This window comes from Typopeltis vanoorti, chromosome 1, assembly GCF_054136105.1.
Source record: "Typopeltis vanoorti isolate ZY-2024b chromosome 1, IOZ_Tvanoo_1.0, whole genome shotgun sequence".
Lineage (NCBI taxonomy): Eukaryota > Metazoa > Arthropoda > Arachnida > Uropygi > Thelyphonidae > Typopeltis > Typopeltis vanoorti.
The window spans coordinates 66,817,621-66,844,498 of NC_143549.1; the positions used below are offsets into that span (position 1 = coordinate 66,817,621).

At 34.7% G+C, this 26,878-nt stretch overlaps 1 protein-coding gene across 9 annotated transcripts in view; it reads left to right on the forward strand.

Moving 5' to 3' along the window:
- Imp (IGF-II mRNA-binding protein) overlaps positions 1–26,878 on the forward strand; it is a 414,462-nt gene that overhangs the window by 237,739 nt on the left and 149,845 nt on the right. For 6 of the 9 annotated variants that reach the window (XM_090397775.1, XM_090397752.1, XM_090397801.1 and 3 more), the window contains 2 exons: positions 20,123–20,229; positions 20,332–20,398. The exons of the other annotated variants lie outside the window; for them this stretch is intronic. In XM_090397775.1, the coding sequence (XP_090253901.1) occupies positions 20,123–20,229; positions 20,332–20,398 (174 nt within the window). The remainder of the gene's footprint in view (positions 1–20,122; positions 20,230–20,331; positions 20,399–26,878) is intronic. 9 annotated transcript variants of the gene reach the window in all.

Consider the following 26,878-nt stretch of genomic DNA (forward strand, 5'->3'; position numbering starts at 1 on the left):
AAATCCTATTAGATCAAATATAACAAGTGGCAGTTTGATATTTTGTTGCATAATAGCTTATTTAAAAGGCAAAGATGGAAAATATTTTGGAACAGTGAATTAAAAGACCATTACTTTTAATCTTAAAAGATTAAAAGTAATGGTCACTATTGGACTAGAGAGGAAAGATAGTGAAATACAGGAACAGAAACAAGATTTAAAAAAGATAAAATTAGACACAAAATTAGACCATATAAAAATGAAGTCATTAAGAGTGAGCTAGGTATTTACAAATTAAATAAAAAGATCACAAGGAATATAGAGAAATGAAAGTTATCGACTACCAAAACAAATTAAATAATGACTTAGAAAGAACCAACTGTTTTTAAAAGAATTTCAGCTGCGCGGCCACGCAGCGGATTCGAGAGAACATTGGCAGAGTAAAACGTAACTTAAGATTTATCTGACGATTTCACTGGAATATTTCGGCATGTACTCCTGAGGTTTATCCCTTAAAAGGATGTAAATATTGTTTGGATATATTAGCTTTAATAAGTCAGTCAGATTGACTAAGCTTGGACTGCATTGTTTTCGCTAGTACTTTTCTGTGTTTGGTTTTACCCAGTGGTGTAGCTAGAGCTTTTGCCGTCCCTCTCAATAACACCAAAAATACTACAAAAAGTAAAAACGAAGTGTAAGGAAATAAATTAAAACGCTGTTTATTTTTTAAGTAAAACTTTAATTTCAACATTCTAAAATGTTATTTTTCTTGCCTTTCTGTTAGCAAAATCGTCGATGACATTAGCGAAATCTAATTTCATAGTAATGTAGCTAATTCTTAATCAATTTTAATTTAGAAAAATTTTTCTCGCAATTAGCAATTGTGAGGAAAATTCGCAATAGTATTACAATATTTGGAAATGAGTTCTCGAGACTATTTTAGAATTAACTGCAAAATTCAAAAAGGTTCAAAGTGCCGCACGAGGCCCCCCCCCCCCCCCATTTACTCTTCTGGTTTTACTGGACAGAATTCTTGTCAAGACTGAAGTGAAGATGGGTTAATTCGTTTCATATGGAGATTGCGGGATTTTCCCCTACCGGAAATGATATGGAGAACAAGTGTAATTTAAAATTAAAATGCTGTTGCTTCACCCAACACAGTATATCCTTCTGTCCAAACAATGCAGGTGGATGCGAGGAGCATTTTTTCTAGTCCATTCGATCTTAAGCTGAGGTCGGTATAATAGACCGACCTATTAGATCTAATAGAAATCATAACCAACACAGAAGTAGTACACCCTTCTAAGTACTCTATCAGACATATTCGGTGTTGTGCATTTACTGCTTACTCAGTTTTCGGAGACGGAAAAAATCCTCAGTTTCATCTCAGTCTGGTGAAATGGCGAAAAATTAGGGAAGAGAAATACTACCACTCGAAATTGAATGTGAATTGGGCGGGGGATTTTCATTCTGTTGATACAGTTAAAACGCATGTTTCATCACGTTGAGAATCGTTACTGTTTAGATAGTTTGGCTAACTTCAGTTGAACGTCGCTTCAACACGGCTTTTATATTTGAACCCACAATTCTCTTCCCCCCACCACCATAAAGTCCAGCCACTCTATTTGCAAATTGAATTCTTGATTTTCTGCTTTTATCATTTGTACAATTTTTGAACGCTTTTCCCATTTAGTAATAAAGCATTGGCTTTCTTATGAATTTTTCTCTTAAATGTTCCTGAAGGGGTTCATGAAGCAATATTCCAACCCACACACTTGTAAAATGAATTTTCTGCAACCAACTGCTTTGATAATAAGCAGAACAGTTAACTTTTTGGCTGTAAGTATGCAAGTATATACACTCGATACCCGCCCCCACACGCAATTCACAAGTTCTGTGTTTGATGTCTAGTGCATTGTTTCTGGAGGATGAAACTCTTATTGGGATCACAAAAATTTAATCCCAATAAGAGGTTAATAACTTATCATAGTGAGATGTGGTCTTGATTCGTTTTTCTAAAGCGCAAGTTTCGCATGGTTCAAGGGGCATTCAGATTTCGTAAAAAACGCTACAGTGAAGCAGAGGTCCACATTAGGTATTAAGAGCGATACCTTTTTTATCGTTTTGAATTGAGTTTATTAAGAATTATATACTATTTTCTCATCTTAACTATTAAAAATATAAAAAACATTTCAGGAAGCCGGCCTGATTGGCTGAGTGGTTGGATTACCTCTCCAACAGGTCGCGGGTTCGAATCCCGCTGCTGGCATGGATGTTTGTGATTGTCTTACCTCGTGTAGTCCTATAAACTTGGATATATGTCGCAGTATGATATGACGTCGTTTTGCGTCCCGGCATTAAAACCATAAATCACCATCTTTCAGGAAAGATGCATTGACCTTACGGAGCTGCCCACTTTATCGCTTAACGATTTGAATAAGGCATTTGAAACGGAATGATGGCGACACGCTAAAACAGCCCAAGGAGGAATACAGTTCACGAATGTGAATACTATGTCTATTTCAAACATTTCCAAACTTAATAATTGTTTAGTAGTTATGGATGGGGAAATGAGGGGGGGAGGTAAGGATAGGTAGCATCAGCTAGGTTTATAGTCCAAGGACTGATTAGCGGATATTGCTGATAAGCAACAGCACTTGCCGATACGCTTTAATAGTATTATTCGGAAGAGTGGCTACTTTAGAAATTAGATAAATTTTCTTTTCTTCCACTTCCTCTTTATCTCAGTCGATAATTTGAACATTATTTCAAAATGCTAGGAATGATTTCATCCTTTGAGCCGTTACTCACGTTCAGATCGGTCTTTTGACCTCAACCACATATCCGATAACACTAGTCTTGTTTGCTAGGTTGTATTATCTTTTGGTAGTGTAAAATGTCATACGCTGTTTGGTATTCAGGTACTTCGTCTCTTACTGCACATTCAGTTGTCACAACATATTTTGGAACTTACTTTTATTGGTTTGACATCCTTAAGGCCAAAGAAGTATTTTTTTTTTAAATTGTAAATTGGTAATTTACAAACCAACCTAAATTTCTTCCCTCCCCACTGTGCGCCTTTATAGCACAAACGAAAGAACTCACCACACCCCTCCTTCAGTCGGAAAAAACTTTGGTGCGATCTCGTCACAAGTGAGAATAAAAAATTCTATTTTTTAATTGAAGTTCACCGAACACAACGGAATTAGTGACTTCACCTCTGGTGTTTTCTCCGTAAAATAAGCAATCAGTCAGTGAATACATTCATGTGTCAGTCTCCGTGACAGTTGATCTGATTGAAAATAACCCACGTTGGGTTGTCGTTATGATGAAAAATCTGTATAATAGGCATTTTTTTTCTTCTTTCACTTTTAAGGCGAGTTGGCTGCATAAGAGAATGAGGTAACAAGATTTTTCGGAAACTTGGGTTTTTCATTCCATATCGACCAGAGAACACACGCAGTTTACATACAAAAATACTAATTGTGGGCCGTAGATGGCGTTGTGTGTAAATGGAGGATTAGTATCGACTGTAAGTTGTATGCACTCCATTGACAAGCGACACCTTTGACTCTTTTGAGCTGTTTTCACATAAGACATGCGTTAGTGTAATTAATTCTTTAGCATAGAGCTCTCCCGCAGTGGACCTCGGGACTCCATGAAGGTACCATGTAATAACATAAGACTTCAGTAATTGAGTAATAATTTCTCTCCCCACATAAAACATATGCACAGTCAACAACCAAAGAAAATACAGCAGCGATTTTCAACCGGTGTGCCGCGAGATTTGTGAAAAATTAATTAAAAGAAATGTCATAATTTGCTCATTTATTTATTAGTGTCTGGTCTTCTATCTGCACTTGAAGCTCCCTTATTATTTATATTTTACGAAACTTACGATTGGCGAATTGGTTTAAAATTGTGCATTAATTAGCTTTAATATTTTAATAAGTGTGTTCACAAATAACTTCATTTAATTCTCTTATTTTTAAAGTATATGATAAGAGTTCTTTTTATTTTAAATTTTTTTTTTCATTCAGTTAATTTTATTCTATAGTACATGGATAAATTTGTAATAAAAAAAAAACGAAAATTTGAAGACGGTGAAGCTTGTACGTTAAAAGAAAGAATAAAGTGAAGCTAGTTTTGCCCAGCACATCAATAGCTGATACCATATCTAGTACTGGTTCTTCTAAAACTAAATTAAAAACTATTAATTTTCGCCATTACGACGAAATTTATTTGTCATTTGGCTTTATTTCCAGTCAAGAAGATCCGCCATGTCCTACATGCGTAATTTGTGGCGAAAAATTAGCAAACAACGCTATGGTTCCAAGTAAATTAAAAAGACATTTACAATCTAAACATTCTCACGTAGCGAAAAACCGGCTGAATATTTTAAGACTTGTACCGGATAAAACTATTCAAGCAAAAAGATGGACTAAATTTGTAACTGTGTCCGAAAAAGCCTAAGAAGTCAGTTAAGCAATTGCAGAAATTGTTGCTAAAAAAAAAAACGAACCTCGCACAATTGCAGAATCTGTAATTCTGCTAGCATGCTCTAAAATTGTTAATATCGTGTTTGACGAGGAATACGAAAAGGAGATTTTAAAAATTCCTATGTCGGATAACACCATTTTTCGATGTATTTAGGGTTTGGCCAAAGATGTTGAGTTGCAATTAGTATCTCACATTAAAGAAGCAGATATGTTTGCTATTCGGTTGGACGAATCAACTGATGTAACTGGTAAAGCTCAACTTCTAGCCTTCAGTAGATTTATAAGGAAGATATTATTGAACAGATTTTTTTTGTCAACCACTCCCGGAAACAACGAAGGGCCAAGATATTTTTGATGTTGTTGAGAATTTAATTGCCATAACTTGTCTTGGGATTCTTGCATCGGTATTTGCACAGGTGGCTGCCCGCTTGATTTTAGGAAATGTAAAAGGATTTGTTGCAGTGGCTCAAAATAAGAATCCTAGAATTATTTTTACACATTATCTCCACAGAGAAGTGCTAGCGTAAAAATCTCTGGTACCTGAGCTTAAAGTACTAGACGAGACTATCAAAATTGTCAATTATATTAAAGACGGGCCGTTACAATCGAGATTGTTTGCAGCGCTATGCTCCTAAATGGAAGCTTCTTACACGCAGTTGTTAATACATACAGAATTGAGATGATTATCTTGTGGACGAGTTTCATAAAGATTTTATGAACTAAAAGAAGAAATTCTAATTTTTTTGACAACTCAACAATCTGAGTTATCGGATTTTGTTAGCGATGAGCTTTGTGCAGTAAGGTGGCATTTCTTGCTGATTTATTTCAATCTTTAAATACACTTAAAGTATGCAGGGAGACTGAAAACATTCTTGCTTCCACTGACAAAATTAACGCATTCAAGCAAAAACTAATGCTTTGGGAAGAAAGAACAGAAAAGAAAATGCAGTAAATATGTTTTGAACTAACGAAAAAGTGCAAACTAAATGAAAACTAATAGATCTAATTTTACAAACCTTTTAAGATTACTAAATACAAATAGTGAAAAATATTTTCTCTCACTTGACATATCATCTTTCGATTGGATAAGGGATCCGTTTGTCTTAAGCACGTGTAAATTGGGAAATTTAAAGATTACAGAAGAGGACGAATTAACAGATATAAGAAATGACAGAGGTTTTAAAACTAAAACATTCAACAATAGATACTACTTCGTTTTGGTTATCTCTAAAAAGTGAATTTCCCAATATTACCAAAAGTAATAGAAGTGCTTCTTCCATTCTTCACGTCATATTTGTGCGAATCAAGCTTTTCCGCAATGAATATTATTAAGAACAAAAACAGATCTCTGCTTTGGAAGCCTAGGAAGATGATTTAAGAGTATGCCTATCTAAAATTCGACCTCTCACATCTCACAAAAGACATTCTGAAACATCAAGCTCGGATATCGCATTAAAATTAACTGCAAGCATATATATTATTTAATATTCATTTGAAAAAATCGATAAAAATTTTTAAAAGTTTTCTTACTCAAAATGTCAAAAATATAGTTTAAATTTTTTTTGGAGCAAAAATGATGAGTAGTTATTATTATTAATACCTTGTGTGTATAAATCAATTATGCCTATTTTTTTGCCAGATCGTCAATATATTTTAAGTGTGCCACAGAATTTTAATAATTAGTCTGGGTGTGCTATATGAAAAAAGGGTGAAAATCACTGAAATACAGTAATACTTCTCGCAATAATCCCAACTCAACATCACCAGAGTTAAAGATCGGTACTATCAACATAAGAAGCATGAATGGCAAAGAAATGGAGCTAGCTGAGGAATTAGATAAGTGCCAGATCGACATAATAGGGGTGACTGAAACAAAAAAGACAAACTGGTGAGATCTTTCTGAACAATATATACAAAATGTTATATTCAGGAAAAGACAATCAAGGAAAAGGAGTAGCCATAGTATTCAACACAAAATACAAGGCTGATCTTCTTGAATGGCAGGCAGTCTCAAGTAGTGATGTGGGCAAATATCAGAATGGGGAACCTGACAATGAAACTTATTTGTGCCTTTAGAATTTAGAGAAAGCATCTGACACAATGAAAAAGGAAAAGTTGGTCCTTGTTGGGGATCTAGATAGAGTAGGAAATGATTGTCAGACATACAAAAATATATTAGGAAAATTTGGAGAAAAGAGCAAAGCTAATAATAATAGCAAATATTTGTTGCATTTCTGCTCAGGACATGGACTAGTTATTACTAACACAATGCTCCAACATAAAAATGTGCACAAATTCACATGGAGAGAAGCAAGAAATAAGTCTCATTGACAATGTTATTGTTGATAGTGATGTTTCCTCCCTTGTGCAGGACACCAGAGTGTACAGAAGATTTGAAATTGGAAAGAGGGACCAGCAGTTAGCTGAACCAGTGTTTAGGACACTAATAGGTGGTTTTCGTTATATAAGTAGGAGGAATGGCAAGAGGTATCAGCGAAACTGTATATAGACTGATTTCAATGAAAGAAGGTGGTTTATGTATATGAGAAAGTACGTGAAAATAGTCCTTAGAACACTACTTAATAGGAAAATCTCGCGAGAACGCGCTCCACTAGCATAGCGAATGATCATTAAAAAAAAAAGAAGAAAAAACTGGTCTAGTTGCAAAAAGTGGAAAGTGGTCAGTGTCACGTGTAATGCCACAAGTTTCTTCTGCCTTTGCATCGCGTATGTTCTGGAGTGGGTGATGGAGGTGAATGGATCAGTTGTGAGTTTTGATTGTCGGAATAGATACTTGTAGTTACGGATGATTAGTTGAATTTTCTAGATGTTGAAGTGATCTTAACATTCTGAATATTTTAAACAGCACTAACGTGAGATTACATCGATAGTTTGGTCCACACGTCTTATGTCTAGCACCAAGTGAGAAGGGGAACATGTCGTAGAAGAAAAATTGAAATATTGAACATGTTGCCCATAGAGAGAGCATCCAGTCTCCAAACCATTATGCGCCGGTTGATTAGGAATCCTCTAAAAAAACTGGTTACTATCTGATTTGGTCCCTTATACTAACTTGCTTGCTGCCAGCCTGCAGAAATCTTCATTGTTGTACCCTCGGATTGCTGTACAACGTTTGACATCATCTTGATTGTATCACTCGCATTGCATGTAGAAAGTTGGGGGGGGGGGGACAACCGGAACCTTGATCTAAGGAGATGAAAGTCATCTACCACCTAGTAGGTCGAGTTGTCATTGGTATTCATGTGCAGTGGAATTACTCGCTATCGTCAGTCCCCTTTAGTGGAAACAGGCCACGGCACGCCATGAAAAGGCTGGTTGACTTGACTGGAAGAGGTGTTTTTCTCGTAATTGGCAAATAGAGGCCCTTCTCATTAGGTGTTGTGATTCGCTTGATTTAGTATGTGGAGAGAAATAGTCAGTTGAGGATTCTAGTCTTTTAAGGAATGCTTAATAGTTTAGTAGTCAGCCCTTGTTAAGACTTGAGTACTTGATATTTTTGGAAAGGATGATGTGTAGAAGACAGACACAGCCTACTAAGAAAGCATTAATTTCAAATGCACTTTCTCCGGACGTTATGCGCATCAAACTTTTATGAAATAAACCTGCTTTACAGTAATGTTCAGTAAATCTCCTTTAAGAAGACAATTTTTAAGCGGCAACACAACGATTATCCTGTAAACGAGGTGAATGCTTTAAGAAGTGAACACGGAGATTATGAAGTCCAAAGGTTAGGACCTAGATAAATGGAGTTGAAGGTTGTTTCAAGAGGTTGGATATCTTTCAAAACCAATTAAATTGTTTATTTCTAAATGATTTTATTCCTTTCACTTAGTTGTAATTTAAAATTTACTGGTTGAATTAAAATGCTCAGTTCGATTCTGCTTGTCATTATGGAAGCATCGTAGAATGCAGCAGTAGAAATCTACGCATAAGAACATCGCACGCATATATTTAGATTTTAACGATAACCTTTCTCACCTTCACTTCTTCAGTTGTTTCATTGTAGTGATAAAAATTAAATCGACGCAGTCAGATTATTCCCTTCCTCTTGGCCGCAGTAACTGCTTTGCTGGAAATTCCATAGCTTGTCTGTGGGTGGGTGGGGAAGACATGTCACTGAAAAGTTGAGTACCAAGATTCATGGACCCTTAGTTTTTAGGTGATGATGAAGAAATTTATTTCAATTTTTGTTTTCGTATCTTATATCATATATACTTTTATTGAGAATTTCCAAAAAATATATATGCTAGCAAGCGTTAATTTTAAAATACACATAAATTAATGTGTGATTCCTGACCAGACCGAAACAACAGAAAGATTTCTTTAAAAGAACATCAACGTTTCAGGGCTGGTCACTGACTGGACCTAGATTATTTTACGGGAATTTTAAAATTTATGCTTTTATTACAAAAAAAAAAAAACTAAATCAATGAACAGTGTTAAAAGTATTTAATAGCACATTATCTTGAATTAGGGGCCCACATTTTTTTACGTCCGAGACGGGAAAGGAGGCGCTAGTCATTCGGTAATTATTGTATACCAAAACGTCGGTGTACATTGAAATTTCTGCTGGTTTCTCACCATAACATTTTGTTTGGAATTACAGCTGGAAACAACTGAGGCTAGTTTCTGTTCGCTAGTTTTTTTTGCAGGATGAAAAGCCATTTTCGGGAGATCATTTAACTTTTACGGGTTTCTACATCTTCAATTGAAAAGACATGAAAGTTCATCGCATCCCACGCGGGATTCAAATCTAGGCTATGCTTTTTCCTTAGCAACAAATTAAAATCAAGCATTGATTATTGCAAAAGCAATTTCTTGTCGATTCCGTGGGCTGCGTTGTGTTTTTCGAAATGTTCATCTGATAGACCGACGATCCCTCGAGGTATTTGAATCCGAACCATTTTGACAAATTACAGTTCTGGTGAATTATTTGTGGCCTCTTGCGACGAGTCTTGATTCCTGCAGATACCCGTTAACAATAATAATAATTGTTACTAACAGTTGTCAGATTTAAAATAAAAATTGAAATAATATTTATAATTCCTTGCGGCTAGAATATAGCCGAAGATTTTTAGTAAATTTAATTGCATTGAAAATCCACCAACAGAGCGGTATTTAAAATATGCATATATTGATGAACGGATAAAACGCATTTAATAATAAAACTTATGGTTATTATTAACGAAGTGTCTAAATTTGGGCCTAAAGAAACGATGATTGTTCCTACAAACATTCATTCGTTTTTATACCAATTGACGTTTTTCATTTCTGGTTGATATGACTTCACAGACCGTTAAGGAATGATCTAAGGGTCGGTTAAGTTCCTACCTTGCACCACACACAAATTACTACCAACTTTCTCCTTGCCTGGTGAGCTTCATTCAACTTTTGGATAGATGAATCGTTCTTCTGAGGTTAATATCAAGACTACATTTCTGAGAATATGAAAATTCTGACCTTGCCCACAATGCTGTTGACACTAAATAAGTCTTTGAAATCAAACCAAGATTTTTCACTCCAGTGGATTTAAAATTTGAGAATTTAACAGCAGATCTCAAATGTTTCCATTTGAGATCTGCTGTTAAATAATCTGATTTAAATACAAGCAAGTAAGCTCGCGCTATGTTACTCGTGTTTCGAAATCAGTCAACCGATGTACTTGCAGTATAGGATGTAAAATAATATAAAAATATTATAGTTAAATGTTTTCTGTAATTTTCAGTCGTTACCAGAAAATTCTACATTTTTCTTTAATTTGGGCAAAAAGTTGTGCAGTTTTTTATTTAAACTAATGCCATCTAACTAGAGAGCCTGTGTAGCTCAGTAGAAGTAGCGTTTGCACTCTATAGCGCTTGACCGCACGAAGAAAGGATTTGGTGGTTCAAATCTGGTCGCCGACTAGAGGAAATTTTTCTAAGCCTTTTTTCGACCGGTTCCCGAGTTAGTCGATCTCTGGCACGGGCTAGCGGGTTTTTTCTTCCTGAAATTCGGGTTTTTCGTCCCGTAAACTCAAGAAAATCAACCGTCGAACCCACTATTTTCAGACATTAAAAATATCGTGTTAGGGACCACGAGATGGCACTAGCTTGCCGCATTCTTGACTGCATACCGATGATATCCCTTGGGCCAGCTATCTCTCTGATTGGCTACCAGTGGAGATTGAATTGCCCACTCAGTCTCCAAAAGTTAGATAGGATAAACTGCCCCGCCTACTCCCTATACTGGAACAAATGGGCGTTAGCTGATTTTTTTTTTTTTTTTTACTAGCTGCCATACCAAAATGAGTTCATAGCAGTAGTAAATATGTACTGCAGTATTGTTTACATTACTATTTTTAGATGTTTTTGCAATATGCTGATGTATCAGATTTGTTTTGTATGCACATAGGATTCTATCGGACGAATTTTATTAAAATTTTGCATTTCAGGGATTAAGTTTTCCTCAGACCAGTTAATTTGAAATATGAGGTACAGGATAGTAATATTTCTATAGTGAATAATGAAAACAATTAGTGACTTTTGCTATTTCGGGGATGAGGGGACACCATTTTGAAATATTTTTTTCTTATATTATATCTGACTTTTTGAAGAGCTTGAAGGTTGTATTCTTTGGGAAAGGCAAAGTGAGGTAGCTTCTCCCAAAGAACAGAGGTAGATGGAATAAAAGAGGAAGCAGATAGTTTGGTTCAGCGTAGTTTCGAGCTGGATTGTAAACGGGCATTGGAGGAATGGCAGTGAGCAGTGCTCGGCTGAACTGCTCACTACCATTGGAGGAATGGTAGTGAGCAGTTCAGCCGAGCACTGCCTGTGAAAGTATCTGTAATACAGGCGTGGTGGAAACGCGAACGTCTATTAGAGAAGTGGATTTGTGAGAGAGATCATTGATTTACTGGATTGTCCTCTTTTGGTTAGCATCGAGTAATCTTAAAGGATTTTGGTGTGCTATCCCAAATGTGTGAGCAGTATGGTTGAGCAGATTTGTATTAGTTAGCAGGTGTGAAAGTAGTATCTTGAGCGGATTTTTATTTTTTTTTTCTACGTTCATTTGAGAGAATTGCAAGATCTTTCACGCCCGAGGATTGCAGAATTACATTCGTTGAAACAAGCGAATGGTTTTTGAATAGAATTATTTTCAGAAACGAAACAAGCACGGCTCGAAAAATTATGAAAAATCCTACTTGTTCGAAATTCCCGTCCCAGGATATTGGATTTTATGAGAATTATGGTATTGGAAATTAAAAATTTAACGATTTTTCTAACTTTTGGTTTCACTCTATCCATCTGCAAAACGTGCAAAAAAATTTCTACACCTTCACGTACTAGGACTCATCTCTAGAGACTGTACAACATAACATTATAATCCACTTCCTGGCTGTTTTTTGGAATGCAAAACCGAGTTTACGGAGGGGGGGGGGGAGAGAAACCTGTCTTACCATCACCGGAAAGGCACGAAGTGCAAGTTGCAATAATTTCCCTTCTGCTGTGTATGGAATTTGGTAAAATTTAGAGTCCAATTTTTTGTAATGACCTTTATTTTATTTTTTAGTGAGAACAATTTACAAAGCAGAATGATTCGAATTATTGGTAATAATTCCGCAGTGGTTGAACAGCTAAATTTTGCTGTTTGGAATGGTAAAATTTGAAGTAATTTCACTCGAATCATTTGTAGAATTTTCCGCTGTAATTGGACTTCTTAATTTTCAGAACGATTTCTGAATTAAGAGAATTGTTCCAAGACTTGAGGAAATTGAAATCTGGTTATTTCTGGATCACTTGATTTCTAGAATAGTTTCAGTTGAACCATTTTAACTGCAAAATCAAGCAGTACACATGCCATAAATGTTTCCATCTTAAAACTTCATAATGAACAATGGCGTTACTGTATAAGAATATTATTGCCGAACACTTACGATTATCTACTTTCTTATTTCCCACTTTCCAGGCAATGGTGGTAGTAAGAAATAAGTACTACGAAGTTATTTTGACGTCTGGTGAGATGTACGATATGCATATTTCCAAACCAACTGGCTAGCGCGAGTATGAATAAGGCTGGTTACTTTTGACGTATTTACGTGGTTAAAAGTGTACACTTTTATTCTCAAACCGCAGATTTCCGCGCAATGTTTTGTGCTTCTGTCGACTCGCAGCATTCTGCTTTCTCGTTATTTTCTCTGATTACCATTTTCAGCTGAACTACAATTTTCAAGATAAAGAATATCGAAAATTTATGCGCGCACAAACGTGCGCACGCAATTTATTTCTATTTCAAAGCCTATCGATTTTAATTTAAAAATCGCTCTTGAAACTTTCATATTCCTGTTTATTTGTATTACCCAAACCTGACGTTAAAAACGAAGTTTATCCAGCCCGGTTTTGATTATTACATGACCTGTCTTTCATGTTTCTTAAGATGTTAAAATCAAAGCTAAAATTCGCAAATCCAAAATCAAATGTGTTCTAGTAAATGAGAGCGGATGCCACTGAATCGCGTTTCGCGTTTTTTGTAGCTATTTTTAGATGAATGTGTAACGTGACGTCAGTATTTAAATTTTACGACTAGTGTGCAATGCATTTTTCTGTAATCATTGCTTTATTACTATAAGTAATTCTAATAAAAATCCGTTTTTTGTAGTTCTCTTCAAGAATTAGGAATTTGCCTGTTCTTGCTTCACTGGTCTTTCCATCTTGTTGCTGGTCTCTCTCTCCATGGTTTCATTTAATGATATATGCACATAAACACAAGAAAGATATTTAATTAACCAAATATTTCGGTCTGGAAAAAAGCAGACCATCCTCAGTGGTATTACAAGAACAGTTTTAAAAAATACAAGCTAGAATACTAACAATAGATCGTTAAAAATAGAACATGCCGCGTGATGTTATATCACTAAGTACTAAGTATAAAATGGAATATTTTGAAGTAGAGACATGATTTAAAAAAAAAAAATTAATGAGTAATCTTGATTAGACTTTCCCAGATTTTTGATATAGATATACAGTCATTACGATTTAGGTTGGGACGATGGAGCAAGGCCTCCACGCTTTCCTTGAACAAACGTTCGAACCAATGAGATCTATGTAAGAGGTGAGTCCTGGACCAAAAGATGCTGTGGTCAGTTTCAATCCTGTTTTGAGCCAATCCAGACTTTTTAGGTTTGTTGTGAAGAATGGAGGATTGATGTTCTTGGATTCTTTTTTCAAGAGAACGTCCAGTCTGTCCAAAATAGAGATCACAGTTGCAAGGAGTTTGATAAACTCCAGGAAGAGATAAAGTTGAGCGTTTTGTTTTTAGGAGAAGGAAAATGAGAAGACAATTTGTTAATAGGTGAATAGTTGTTAAATCATATTTCATTAAAATTCTTGCGATAGGTTCTGAAATACCGGAGATATAAGGAATAGGCACTCGGCGTATTGAAATTTTGTTGTTTTGTGGAGGATTATTAGAATTGAGAAGATGTTGAGTACTTTTTTTTTTAGAAAAGCCATTGAGTTTCATGTGTTGTTGGATAGTAGAAAGTTGTTTCTGTAGATAATCGAAAGTAGAACAATTAGTTTTGGCTCTTCTGATGAGGCATTTTATAATTCTTGTTTTTTGACATGGATGATGGGCTGATTCTTTAAGAATATAACGACCTGTGAACGTTGTTTTCCTGTATACTGTAGTCATAAGAATATTTGAAGGTGACCGGATGAGGAGAACGTCTAAAAAAAGATAACTGGTTGTTTTCTTCTATTTCCATAGTAAACTTTATATGATGATGCAAGGAATTAATACTGTTTAAAAAAGAAGGTAAAGAGTTTTTGTTGTGAGGCCAAATAGTAAAGATGTCATTTATATATTCATTTTCCCTCAACCAAAAAGATGGTTGAGGGAAAATAGATGAGAAGAGGACTTTTTCTAAATGTTCTAAATAAAAGTTGGCTAAAGCAGGAGAAAGAGGACTTCCCATGGCCATTCCTTCTACTTGGCTGTAAAATTTATTTTGACATACAAAATATCCAGAATGTATTAAGAAATCGAATAGTTTTATAATGTCTTGAGGAAAGATGTCAGCAAGTAATTTTAAAGTTTCCTTGAGAGGTACATTGTATATAAAGATTCTATATCTAAGCTAACCATAAGATCTGTAGGTTGTAATGAGAAATTTTTTAATTTTTCTAAGAAATCTGAGGAGTTTTTAAAAAAAGAATTAGAGTTGCCAATGTAAGATTTCAATAATTTAGCTAGATATTTGGTTATATGGTAAGTAGGAGAATCAATACAACCTGCTATTGGACAAAGAGGATAGTCAGTCTTAGGGATTTTTGGAAGGCCATAAAATCTAGGAGGTCTTGCAAAATGAGTTTTAAGTCTTTCAATTGTGTCTTTATCTAAACCGATGACTTCATCTAAGAGAGAATTTAATTTCTTTGGTTGTCTGTTGGTTGGATTATAATCAGTTTCTTGATATGTGGAGTGATCTCAAAGCAAAAGAGAAAGTTTTCTTCTGTAATTTGCTGAGTCCATAACTACTGTTGCTTTTCCCTTCTCATCTGGTCACCTTCAAATATTCTTACAACTACGGTATACAGGAAACCAATGTTCACAGGTCATTATATTCTTGAAGAATCAGCCCATCATCCATGTCAAAAAACAGGAATTATAAAATGTCTCATTAGAAGAGCCAAAACTAATTGTTCTACTTTTGATTATCTACAGAAAGAACTTTCTACTATCCAACAACACATGAAACTCAATGGCTTTTTTTAAAAAAGTACTCAACATCTTCTCAGTTCTTATAATCCTCCACAAAACAACAAAGTTTCAATACATTGAGTGCCTATTCCTTATCTCTGGTATTTCAGAACCTATCGCAAGAATTTAAAGAAGCATGATTTAACAACTACGTATTCGCCTATTAACAAATTGCCTTCTCATTTTCTTTCTAAAGACAAACACTCAACTTTATCTCTTCCTGGAGTTTATCAAATTCCTTGCAACTGTGATCTCTCCTATTTTGGACAGACTGGATGTTCTCTTGAAAAAAGAATCCAAGAATATCAATCCACCATTCTTCACAACAAACCTGAAAAGTCTGGATTGGCTCAGCACGGGATTGAAACTGACCACAGCATCTTTTGGTCCAGGACTCTCCTCTTATGTAGATCCCGTTATAGGTTTGAACGTTTGTTCAAGGAAAGCGTGGAAGCCTTGTCCCATCCTGAATCGTAATGACTGTATATCTGTATCAAAAATCTAGCTTGTATTTTTTTAAAACTGTTCTTGTAATACCACTGAGGATGGTCTGCTATCACCGAAATATTTGGTTAATTAAATATCTTTCTTGTGTTTATGTGCGTATATCATTCAGTCTTATGTCATAAGTATCCTTATAAAAACAGCAAATGGTTTCATTTGTTATAAATATCTAGTTCTTTTCTGATGTCTTCATTTCTTATGTAGAGAAAAATGGCAACCCAATTACACATGGATGAAGGCAATTCATACAATGGTAATAGGTTGAGAAGCCCTCAATGCCAGACCCTATCAAATGTCTTGGAGATACCAAGTGTGATGGCACAGGTTTTAGACCTATTCCATGGAATGAGTCTGGGTGTGTGTGTGTGTGATGTAGATCAGGAGATCTCTGGTGGTTCTAGACTGGCAAAATCCATAGTGGTTACTTATTAGATAGCAGATCTCCAAGTGTTAAATTTGACCATTGATAATTTTTGTCTGAAGTAATGGAGAAGGTTGAGATGAGAGCAGTAGGTCAGTAACTTGATGGTAGACATTTATCACCTTTGTTTGGGAACTGGCTGTATATATGGACTTGCTTTCATGCTGTAGAGTGAGTGCCAGCTCAGTAAAATTTGTGCTTCTGAACCAATGCCTGTTCTTTATCAACACATCTCATGAACATGAGCGATTCCATTAGGACTGGCTGCCTTTCGTGGTATTAAAAAATTTTCAAGATTCTTCTGTTTGCCTCCTGTGGTGTGGATAGTCATAGGAGGCTTGAGATACAGTATTCTAAGCAAAGAAGAGTGTAACTTGCTATAAACATCTGTGGAGTAATTGGAAGAAAAGAATGAACTAGTCAGTCTTGTGTTTAGGTCGTGATATAATGCTACTATTAGATTGAGAAAGAGAAGATTAGCTCAGATGGATAAAAGTTGTGCCCAACAGCTTTAAAGAACCAGAAGGCATGGCTGCCTGTGGCATAAGGAGTTTTCTACATTTATCCTTGTTGAATTTAGACTTTTGATTTTATTTATTTATTATTATTTTTTTTTAAGTGTTGCTGGAAACTTTGTATGCTATGAAAGAAGCTTGTGTTTTGCTCTCTACCCACTTGTGATAGGCTGTTTAGGAAATTTGAACAGAGTGATGAATGAATGCTTCCATCCCAACATGGATTATTGCATCAACAAGATCACAAGGATCTGGATCTGAAGAATGAAAACAATTAGTCTGATCATAGAAAGGAATAAGTCAATTATGTCTTCCCATTTGGCATTGTTGTAATGCCAGAATACATGAGATTGTGAATGGTTGAAGGACATTCCACCAGAGATGAAACTTGGATGAGATTGTGATCATTATTACCAAGTGGAGCGGTCTCCTGAAAGGAGAACTAGTTAGAGATCCACAGTGTTGGATGAGTGAAGAGGATTGTTTGGAATTATGGTAAGATGATTTGTGTAAGTCATTGCTTACAGCAAAAATCTCTCTCTTGCCTGGTCAGTGAAATTCAAAAAAAAAGAGACCAGTTAGAATTGTGGACATAGAAATCAAGAAAGATGACTTTCCTGTTTCTAATTTGGATTGGATTAAAACAGTTTTGAATATAGGAAGTCAGAGGTCTGAATGATTTCAGAATTGGAAGAACCGTAGAGGCTGCAGATGAATTAAACAAAATTTACCAAAGAAATCGTATGCTATAGGATGTCAAAAAAAAAAAAAAAAGTGAGATTCTAGATTAGACATCTTTGGCAAGGAATATCAGAATATACAAAGGAACAAGCACCTTCTTTATGACAGAAATTACAGGGTGTAATTTGGACAGTTAAAATGGACTGCAGTTGATTTAGCATTAATTTGGGGTTTAGTCAGAAACCAAACATCACATTTGAGTGACTGAAGGTGGTGGTGTATTGTTCCTGCAACAGATTTAAAATTGTATCTTAGATCTCTTCAGAATGATTCTGAAAGATTGGAAGAATGGACAAGGAAGTTGAGTTTGTTAGCATAGAGAAATATAACTAACTGTTAAGTAATAAAACTTGAATTACATGATTGAAAGGAAGGATTTAGAGGGAGTTAATGAATATAAGGTTTGAGTATTGTGATGAAATAGTATCAGTAAGACAACAAGTAATGCACTGTGGATTATTGGTTCAATTAAAGCTTTACTTTTGGGAGAAAGGACACTATGGTATCCTTTCTGTTTGGTCAGGTGAGTTTTGGATTATTGGTTGTCACTGATTTTTAACAGGCAATAAAAGAATTTGAAAGTATTCAGAAGGTATTTGAATGGGTTTCTCCCTCCCTCCCTGCGAATACCTCCCACAAAAGGTTGTAAACCTTGCAGTACCTCAGTTGTAAATTTATTTCTTACATAATCTGCAGCCCTACTCTAGAGAACAAATATGAACTTTTTCAAAAGCTACAAAATTAAATTCATCTTCCACCTGAAGACATCCACATCCATTGAAGGATTTGAACATGTAGCCTAATATATCGTAAAGTGAGTATGCTAGCCAACCAGGCCAGTAAAAAAATCATTTTGTCAGAATCATCTATTATTCCTAGGTGGTAAATCTCAAACCATTACCTAGGCTCAGATTTGCTTAACTTCATTGGTCTGACAAGAACTGATGTTTTCACACCAATCTGAGTGCCAAGAGACATTCATTGCCAGATACGACGCCACCATCCTGCTTATTTGGAAGCCTGAATTATACAGAGGATTTGTAATGATAGTTATGTGCTGCAGGTTAACTGAATTTGTGGAACTTCCTCTAAGGGGGGGGGGGGTCAATTTATAAATTAGTTCATTCCATCTGTAACATTTACCGAGTTTCTATTGCAGTTAGCTGAGTCAGTACCTACTAAGTGACATGAGATAATGAAGAAAGATTAAGTAATATGAACTTATTTTGTATAGTTAGAGAGAAATTTTGTGGTTGTTTGGAATTTGTTGTGAAAGTAAGCAGTGTAAATAGTTTTAAGAATGAAACCCATAAATGTTATTGGTAGGGGTAGGTTAAAATATATATATATATTGCTGATGAACAACTAGCTTACATAATTAAAATTATCTTAATTATATTTGTACCAAGGGGCTACTCTAATATCATTGCTTACATATATACACCAGAAAATAATGATGGATTACTGTTTTTGCATTCAGTTAACAATAAATTAAGTACTAGCAGTTATCAACTTATTACTCATAAATTTAATTTACATGTGTAGATATTTTAAATGTAGTTGATATGAAAACTTAACAAATAGGAATTAAGGTATTTTCATATATCATTAACAGCGTTGGATGTGTTTTTTAAAAAAAAAAAAATGGTGGGGGGGGGCAAACAGAGATGCCATGAACGTGAGGAAGTGCACTCCAGTCATATTCATGATTGGGGATTTTAGAAAATCACATGCTCTGGTTGTTACCACAATGGTAATAGTCAGTACGTGTTTCAGCTGCTGATATTAAAGTTTTTTCTGGGTGCTCCTGGTTTTCTCTTTAATAAAATAAAATTCAGATCCCAGTCAAGAACACCATTTTAATAATTAATGATATTGCTACTCTTGATTGTAGATCTCCTAGTGGAAGGCTGAAATGATAGCATTATCATCTTTCATACTAACACTGGTGGGAGGGTGGGGGAGCAAATGCAATTGTTGCAATTTGGATGTGCTTAAGTTGTTGGATTTTATTGAATCTGTAATATTAAACATTGCTAAATAATTGTCATTTAAAGCAAGTTTGCAATTTCATGTTAGAAATTGCAAAATGCTGACCTGGTTGGCCGAGTGAATAGCATACTTGGGTATTCAACCAACTGATAGTGGGTTTGATTCTCACCTTGGGAATGGATGTTTGTAAAAGCCTGTTCTGAATGGGTATGATATTGTTAGAGTTTATAAGGCTTCTCTTGATTTGTTTTTTGAAAAATATAATTATTATTAAAGTCTGAATTAGTATTTCTCTTCATTAAAATTAAGCACATTAACTGTTCATGAAAACCAGTTGTCCTGAAATAAGTAGGCTGTATTATTTAAAAATAACGTAACGTCCATAGGTTATTACTACTTATCAAGATCAGGCATAGATTTCCTTGCAGATATCTGATTGCTTATCGTTCTGATACGAGTAGAAACTTTCATTATAGAAGTAAAATGTATATGTACCATCAGAAGAATAAATGTTATGGAGAATGTAAATCTGATAATATCAGAGAAAAAAAAGTTCATTTGGTTGTAGTTCCCTATAATCTTTTATGTTCATCCTTCTTTCATTCACTGACTTACAAATTCTAATACTAAATATGTAAATGGAGCTAAATTTTGTCCATTGTCATTATACTTGTCTAAATTTATCACAAAAATGTAAATATTTCTTTTTCCAGGAGTCGAACAAATAAGGTTCAGGTCAGCAACATCCCAAATCATGTACAATGGGATGAAGTTAAGAGACTCCTTTCCACTTTTGGTACAGTTCAACAGTGTGATCAAGGCAAGTGTCATTTAAGTCTTTTCCTGCAGTCTGAAATAAGTTTCAGGATATGTAAATTCAGCAAGTCTTACAGGTTTTCTTTCTTTTTTCCTTTGCTTCTAGGTCCCTTAAAATCAGATTCTTGTTACAGTGTTCTTGTAACATTTGAAACTCAGGACCAGGCACAACAGTAAGTCTTTGTGATAAATCTTAATTTTTGGGGAGAAAGGAAGGCGGGGAGGATATATCTTCAGTTTTTTTTTTCTTTTTTTTTTCCTTTCTCCCTTTTTACTTGTTACAGTTATCCTGCTCTATATGTAGTGTACACTGCTTGGAAAGAAGGCATCTGATACCATAGTGCAAAGAGCAATGGCACTCACCTTAAGATGTAGAACTTCCTTTCACTGCGATGACTGCAGCACTCCTACAGGTCATGCTTTTCACAAGTGTACAATAGCAATCAATAGGAATTTTGGCCCATTCTCTTTATATGTATATAATGAGGTCCTGTACCATTGTGGCAGCAGAAGTCCATTGGCCTCATTCAATGTTGCCATTCACTCCACAGATGTTGAATATGGTTGAGATCAGGACTCTGTGGTAACATTCACCTCCAGAAACTATGCAGTTACAGCAGCAAACTTATAACATGGTGCATTGTCTAGAAGGTTCAGATACCCCTCTAAGTTCAATATTCATGATACCATAGAGGTTGGAAGCCAAACCAGGAAAAACAGGACCATACCTTCACACTGCCACATCCACACCCTTCCATCTTGCTCGGTAGATGGTGTAGCATGATTTGTTACTTCATAGCATAGCTTTCTAAGCTTCCATGTCCCACTGTACACACTCTTTGCACTACTGAAGATGACAGTGCATGTTGGTTCAAGTAATGTGGGGCTTGCATGTTGCTGTCCTACCATGGAAACGCATGTTGTGAGCCTCGGTTCTGAATATCTTTTGTAAATATTAATGTTCTAATGCCCAGAATTCTGGATTCAGTGTGTTGGGTGATGAATTGTGCTTTTACGTGTTATCCTTCATAACACCCTACGGTCATGTTCTGTGAATGTGGTGGGTTGTTTATTGTGGGTAGCACTTGCAGCTGACTCCAGTATATCACTGATTGTTGACTTGAGATAGCTCAATTTGTCAAAAATTTGCAGAACAGATAAGCCTGTAAGATGGCATCCTATCAGAACTCTTTTTTTTTTTTTTCCCCAATCTCAGTCAGTTCCCTTCTTGCAACCATTTTACCCGGACATGATTTCATTGACTTGGGAGCATCAAATTTCTCCAATTTATACTGGCTACAAACAAGCGACCAGTTACATAGCATGATGCACCTTGTCCATGGAGGTGTCAGTTGACTTCTTTTCAAGCAGTGTGTATTTCAAATCGACATGGAATTCAGATCTTCAGAATGGTTTAGTTTATTTAGATAGTTGAATGACTTAAATAATGAAACTCAAGTATTTGGGTATTTATCTTCATGGTTTTGTGGCATACTTTAATTTTACCTGCTGTTTGAATTGGTTGATAAGTGTACATGAATATTATAAGTTACATGTTTTCAACTAGTGATTAATATATTAAACCACCACCACCTCCATCCTTTGTGTGAAAATTATTTTACTGCATTTCCTTGTGGTGTATTAGGTTAAACTATGAATCTAATATCTTTCTTCTAATCAAGAAACTCATAAAATACTTAATGTTACTGATATTCATTTTATTATTACTTCGATATAAATGCTACCTATTAGCATTACTTTGCATTCTAAGATCCCCCACCCACTCCCACAAGATATACACATTTCATATATGAATATGAAACGTTGAATTTTACTAGACTAGTTTTAAGTATGACTTTGGCTAAGCTAATAAATGAAACTACATTTTACTTTTGGTGTAATAAATTTCTTTTGCTTTTTTGTAGTTGTAAAGACAAAAGTAACTTGCTTTAATCATACATATAAAATATATTAAGGAATTAATTGATTACTAGTTTTGAAGAAATTACTGCATGCTGTGACAGCAAACGAATTTTAATTTCCTTAGATTTTTCACGTTTAAAATGTTTTTCTACTACATCATAAAGAAGCTTGTATTTAATGTTGCTTGTTCATTATGCAGTACTTATGTTACATGTGTCAGCAATAACTTTCCTTGAAGTTGTATAAGCAGAAGGTAATAGATGATTTTCATCTCCTGATAACAAATTTGTCATTGGGAGAGGAAATATAAGACACAGTATGTTTTAAATTTCTTTAAAACACTGCTTTCCATAGTAGGATACCTGACATTGCAAAATTACAGGCAAAGCAGTGGGTTTTCCAGATGTCCTTAAACTGATTTAGGATGTCTTGTAGAGATGGGATTATATAAGAAAAGCTGGTAAAACCTTAATCTCGTTGGGCCTCCTACAGATATATCAAGATGTATTATAACATTATTGCTATTTTAGTATTACATTTAATGGAAAAAACTTTTTTCTCAAAAGGAAAAAAAAAGTTGATTTGGAATCCTGCTTAGGAAGAGAGCTTTTAAGACAGAACTTCTAACTGCAATCCATACATGGCTTGCTTCTAGATTTACTTCAAATTATCACTGCTATAATATATTTCACACAGATTTGGGAAGTGTCATCTCAAATTGAGGTGATTGTTGCCGACTCAGGGGAATTTTGTCTGTTTTGTAATCTGTTAGTTAGGATAGGCTATAAAGAACTTTGTAACATAATAAATTGTGCAAACTGCATGGGAACTCCTTCAAAGGAGATGATGGGATAGACAAGGGTGTATGCATGCTATCACCAACAAGTAAGAAATAATAAACAAAATGTTTATTCATCTGCTATCACAAAGAAATAATTTCAAGGAAATGATTGCAGGTTTTCCTTAAAAAAAAAAAAAAAAAAAAAAAAGAAGTTTTTGTAACCTTGTTCATGATCCATCTCACAGTTGTAATATAATTTTATCTTGTTATTAAAATAGTTCTTAAATAACAAGTTTCATCAAATTCCATTCAGCAAGAGAGGAATTTTAAATATCTTGTTAAGTATCTTAGATTTTGCCAGTAAAAATGGCTTGGTTACAAAGTAAACTATACTTGACAAGAAACTCTTCTTGTTTTAATCCTTTATCCAAATATAAGCAAAATTTTGCATGAAGTATCTTCTTGACTAAGCTACCTATGTAGTGGCTATTGACTTCATATCAGTATGCTTTGTTACACTGGATAAAGGATTAAACTAATATAATTTCTTGCCAAATATAATTTGCTTTGTAACCAAGATCTTTCTGCATGTTCTCTGATCTAAAGTGTTTTAAGAAAGTGATGCACATTATTACTACTTGTATATGGATAATATGATTTCTGCATTAATTTTTCCCTTGGTATTTTTGTGGGTCTGGCTCTCGCTGATGATACTTCTGTAAAGGTTGAAACCTGTCTAGGTAGTTGCTCCTGTGTTTTGGCATTATGGGGTACTGAGGCTATTAATGTGAAGATACTTAATGACCAAATCTTGTTTGTGTATGCTTGAAGTATTAAATAAGAATATAATTTGTGAAATATAAGTTATATTAGTAATCTTAATGAGCTAAGAATGAGGATAATGAATGGCTAAGAATGAATATCATATGTTTCCAGATGTCAATATTTTGGTTATTTTTTTAAAGAGAATGGTATTTATGACATGGTATTTAAAAAGCTGTTGATCGGTACTTATTTAAATTAAAGAAATAATCAAGAGCACAGTTTATGAAACTCTAGTTCATATTTGGTGTTATTTATATCATCAGTTTCCTGATATGTATATTTCCTGGTGTATGTGTGAGAGAGAGATAAGTTTTGTAGTGCCTAAATTTGTCATTACAAATTGGTCTGGCTGAAATGAAAATTGAAAGGACAAATTTTTAAATCATAAATAAAATTCATTAAATTTTATTCTGCCAGCATGAAATTCATTATCTGTACAAATAGCTTCATCAAAAAAACAACTAGAGCTCTGAATCCAAATTTTGTTAACATTTTATTCAACCATACATTACAGACAATATGTAAAATCTGATGTTTTTCTTATATCTCTGCGAATGATCTGAAACAAACTGAGATGGTTCAGTAAATTTTTATAACAATTTGATATATACTTTCAATAAAATCTTTCATTTAGAGCCCAGAATAATAAAACAAATTAACAGGTTATATGCATCTTATAAAACACACTGCAAAATGAATTGTCACATAAATCTCAGAATTATTTGCTAAATCCAGCAGTGAGGTTATCATTGTTTTTGATGTCAATCCAGTAGGCTGTAAGCTATCATGGTTTCACAAGATTCTATTGTTAAAGAATTGTCATTTAGAGTAAATTTTGAATTTCATGTTGGAAATTGCTAAATGCCAGAATTCTGAAATGTTGAATGGTTGCCCATTTTCATAGTCATAGCACAAAGCTTTAAACAGAAATGCTGATCAGTTATTCATTGATTGCTAATACTTCATTTGATTCCCATGATAATGTCTGAGCTTATCAGTGTAGTGATTAGAATGCTAATATTAGTTTTTAATAAATATAAAGAAGTTTATAAGTGTTTAAGAATTTCATTTTTGTATGTGTATGCTAGATGTATATTTTTGCCATTGCCCCTTGATGAGTCCTTAGACTCCCTGGAGGTGTCACATAATTTTTTTTTTTAAATATATGGCACACAACATAGTTTGAAAACCACTGACTTAGAATTTCACGAGGATAGCTTCAATTGCTTTGGCTGTTTCGAGAGAGAGAGAATACTTTCTTATTCCACTGGTATCTTACAGTCTGGAAATTAGTCAATATTCAACCTATTCCTAAAAAAAAAAAAGTGACAAATATTCATGTTCATGCCACCATCTAATATCTCTCACCTCCGTTCTTTCTAAAGTAACTGAGAGAACTCTCTCCCCCTCTACACACACACAACGAAAATGACAGTTTTCATATATCTACTAGGCAATGTAATTTTTCTATCACCTAGACTTGGACATTCACTAAACATCCAGTCTCGTAATGGGATTTGACAGCCTTGGTTAGAAAGCATAGACAGCACTATTATACAATCTAAGTATGGAGGCATATTTCAAGGGAAAAGGCATCGGAAAGTGGTTGGGGGGGGGGATATCCAGAATACTAGCAGTATCGATACTGCATTAACTGCTATGCTGGTAGGTGGTCTGTATAAGAAATGCATCCACTATCTCCTAAAACTGCACAGAGAACTGCATTTGAGGATGCACTTCAAGGCCATGTATGGACAAGAAATGGTGTTCTATGTTATAGGCAATACATCTCTTCATAATGTATTTTGACATTTCACCATTAGCTTTAATCGCAATGTATTATCTAGTGGCTAGGCCAGCTTAGGTAGCTATTTTATTGCTTACACTTATGAGAAAGTTCTCAGTCTTTGTTTGTCATGTGTTTTGTGTCACTCGCACATCTAAGAAAAGATGGAAACAAGAGATCCTTCTTAGGGCATAAAATATGGTATCTTCTACTTAAGATAAGGAAACAAAGTGATGGTATTTCATTGGACTGAAGTTCACCCACCACCATTATATGAAGGAAGTTAGCTGGTATTATGCAGTTAGGGCCCCTTAATCTTCAATTGCTTGACTGTTTCAGGAGAGAGTGCACTTCCTTAATCCAGGTATCTATCTTACAGTCTGGAAACTAGCCCATATTCAACCTATTCTTAAAAAAGTGACAAATATTCATCTTCAAGCCACCATCTAATTTTTCTCACCTCTGTGTTCTTTCTAAAGTAATGGAGAGAACCATCAACACCTGCCCCTCCCACCTTGAAGATTCATCTAATAAATAACTGACTATATGAATTCTATTACTGCCAATCAACAGTAGGATCGAATTTGCCACACTGTAACAGTGTGGCAAATTTGAAGTGATTTCCCTTGATATCTCCAAGGTTTTTGACAGTTTGGCACAAAGGTCCATTAAAAGTAAACCTCCAGCTTTCTGGCTGGATGGTCACTTCAAATGAATGGTGGATAGCTCCTCATTTTCAATCTGTATAGCTAATGTCCTACAAGGCTCTGTTCTTTCTTCCACCCCCTTCTTTTAAATTATCCACTCCAGCTGACTGCCAAACCAGGACAGTTTTGCTGATGATAGTGTTGGATTCTGATTATATAGATTGGAGTAATTATTATTTGTTTCAGAATCCAACATGATCTTCCATCACATAGGCTAGACTTGTAAATATTATTTAATGTAATTCACTTGTTTATAATTTAATATTCATATAACTACCTTTAACCTTATTTATTATTTAATCAAGGATATATGTATTAATAATGAAAAGACTGTATTAAATATTAAGCTATTTTATTTATTACTATGTTAATATTATAAGAATTTGTATTTGATAATTTAACTGCGCATTAATTGAAATGTAAATATTCTTTATTTATTCCTATTTGTAGAAGTTTAGCGTTATGCAATACCTCAGTTTTATTATATTTGTTTGGTTGTCATGGAAATGTATGTAAGTGAGCACGTGTTGGAACACCACGTGAGGAGGTTTATTGAAAAGAGTTTTAGAAAGAAATCGAGAATAATTTAGGTGGGAAGGATGGATATAAAAAGGGAAGAACGCTGAAAATA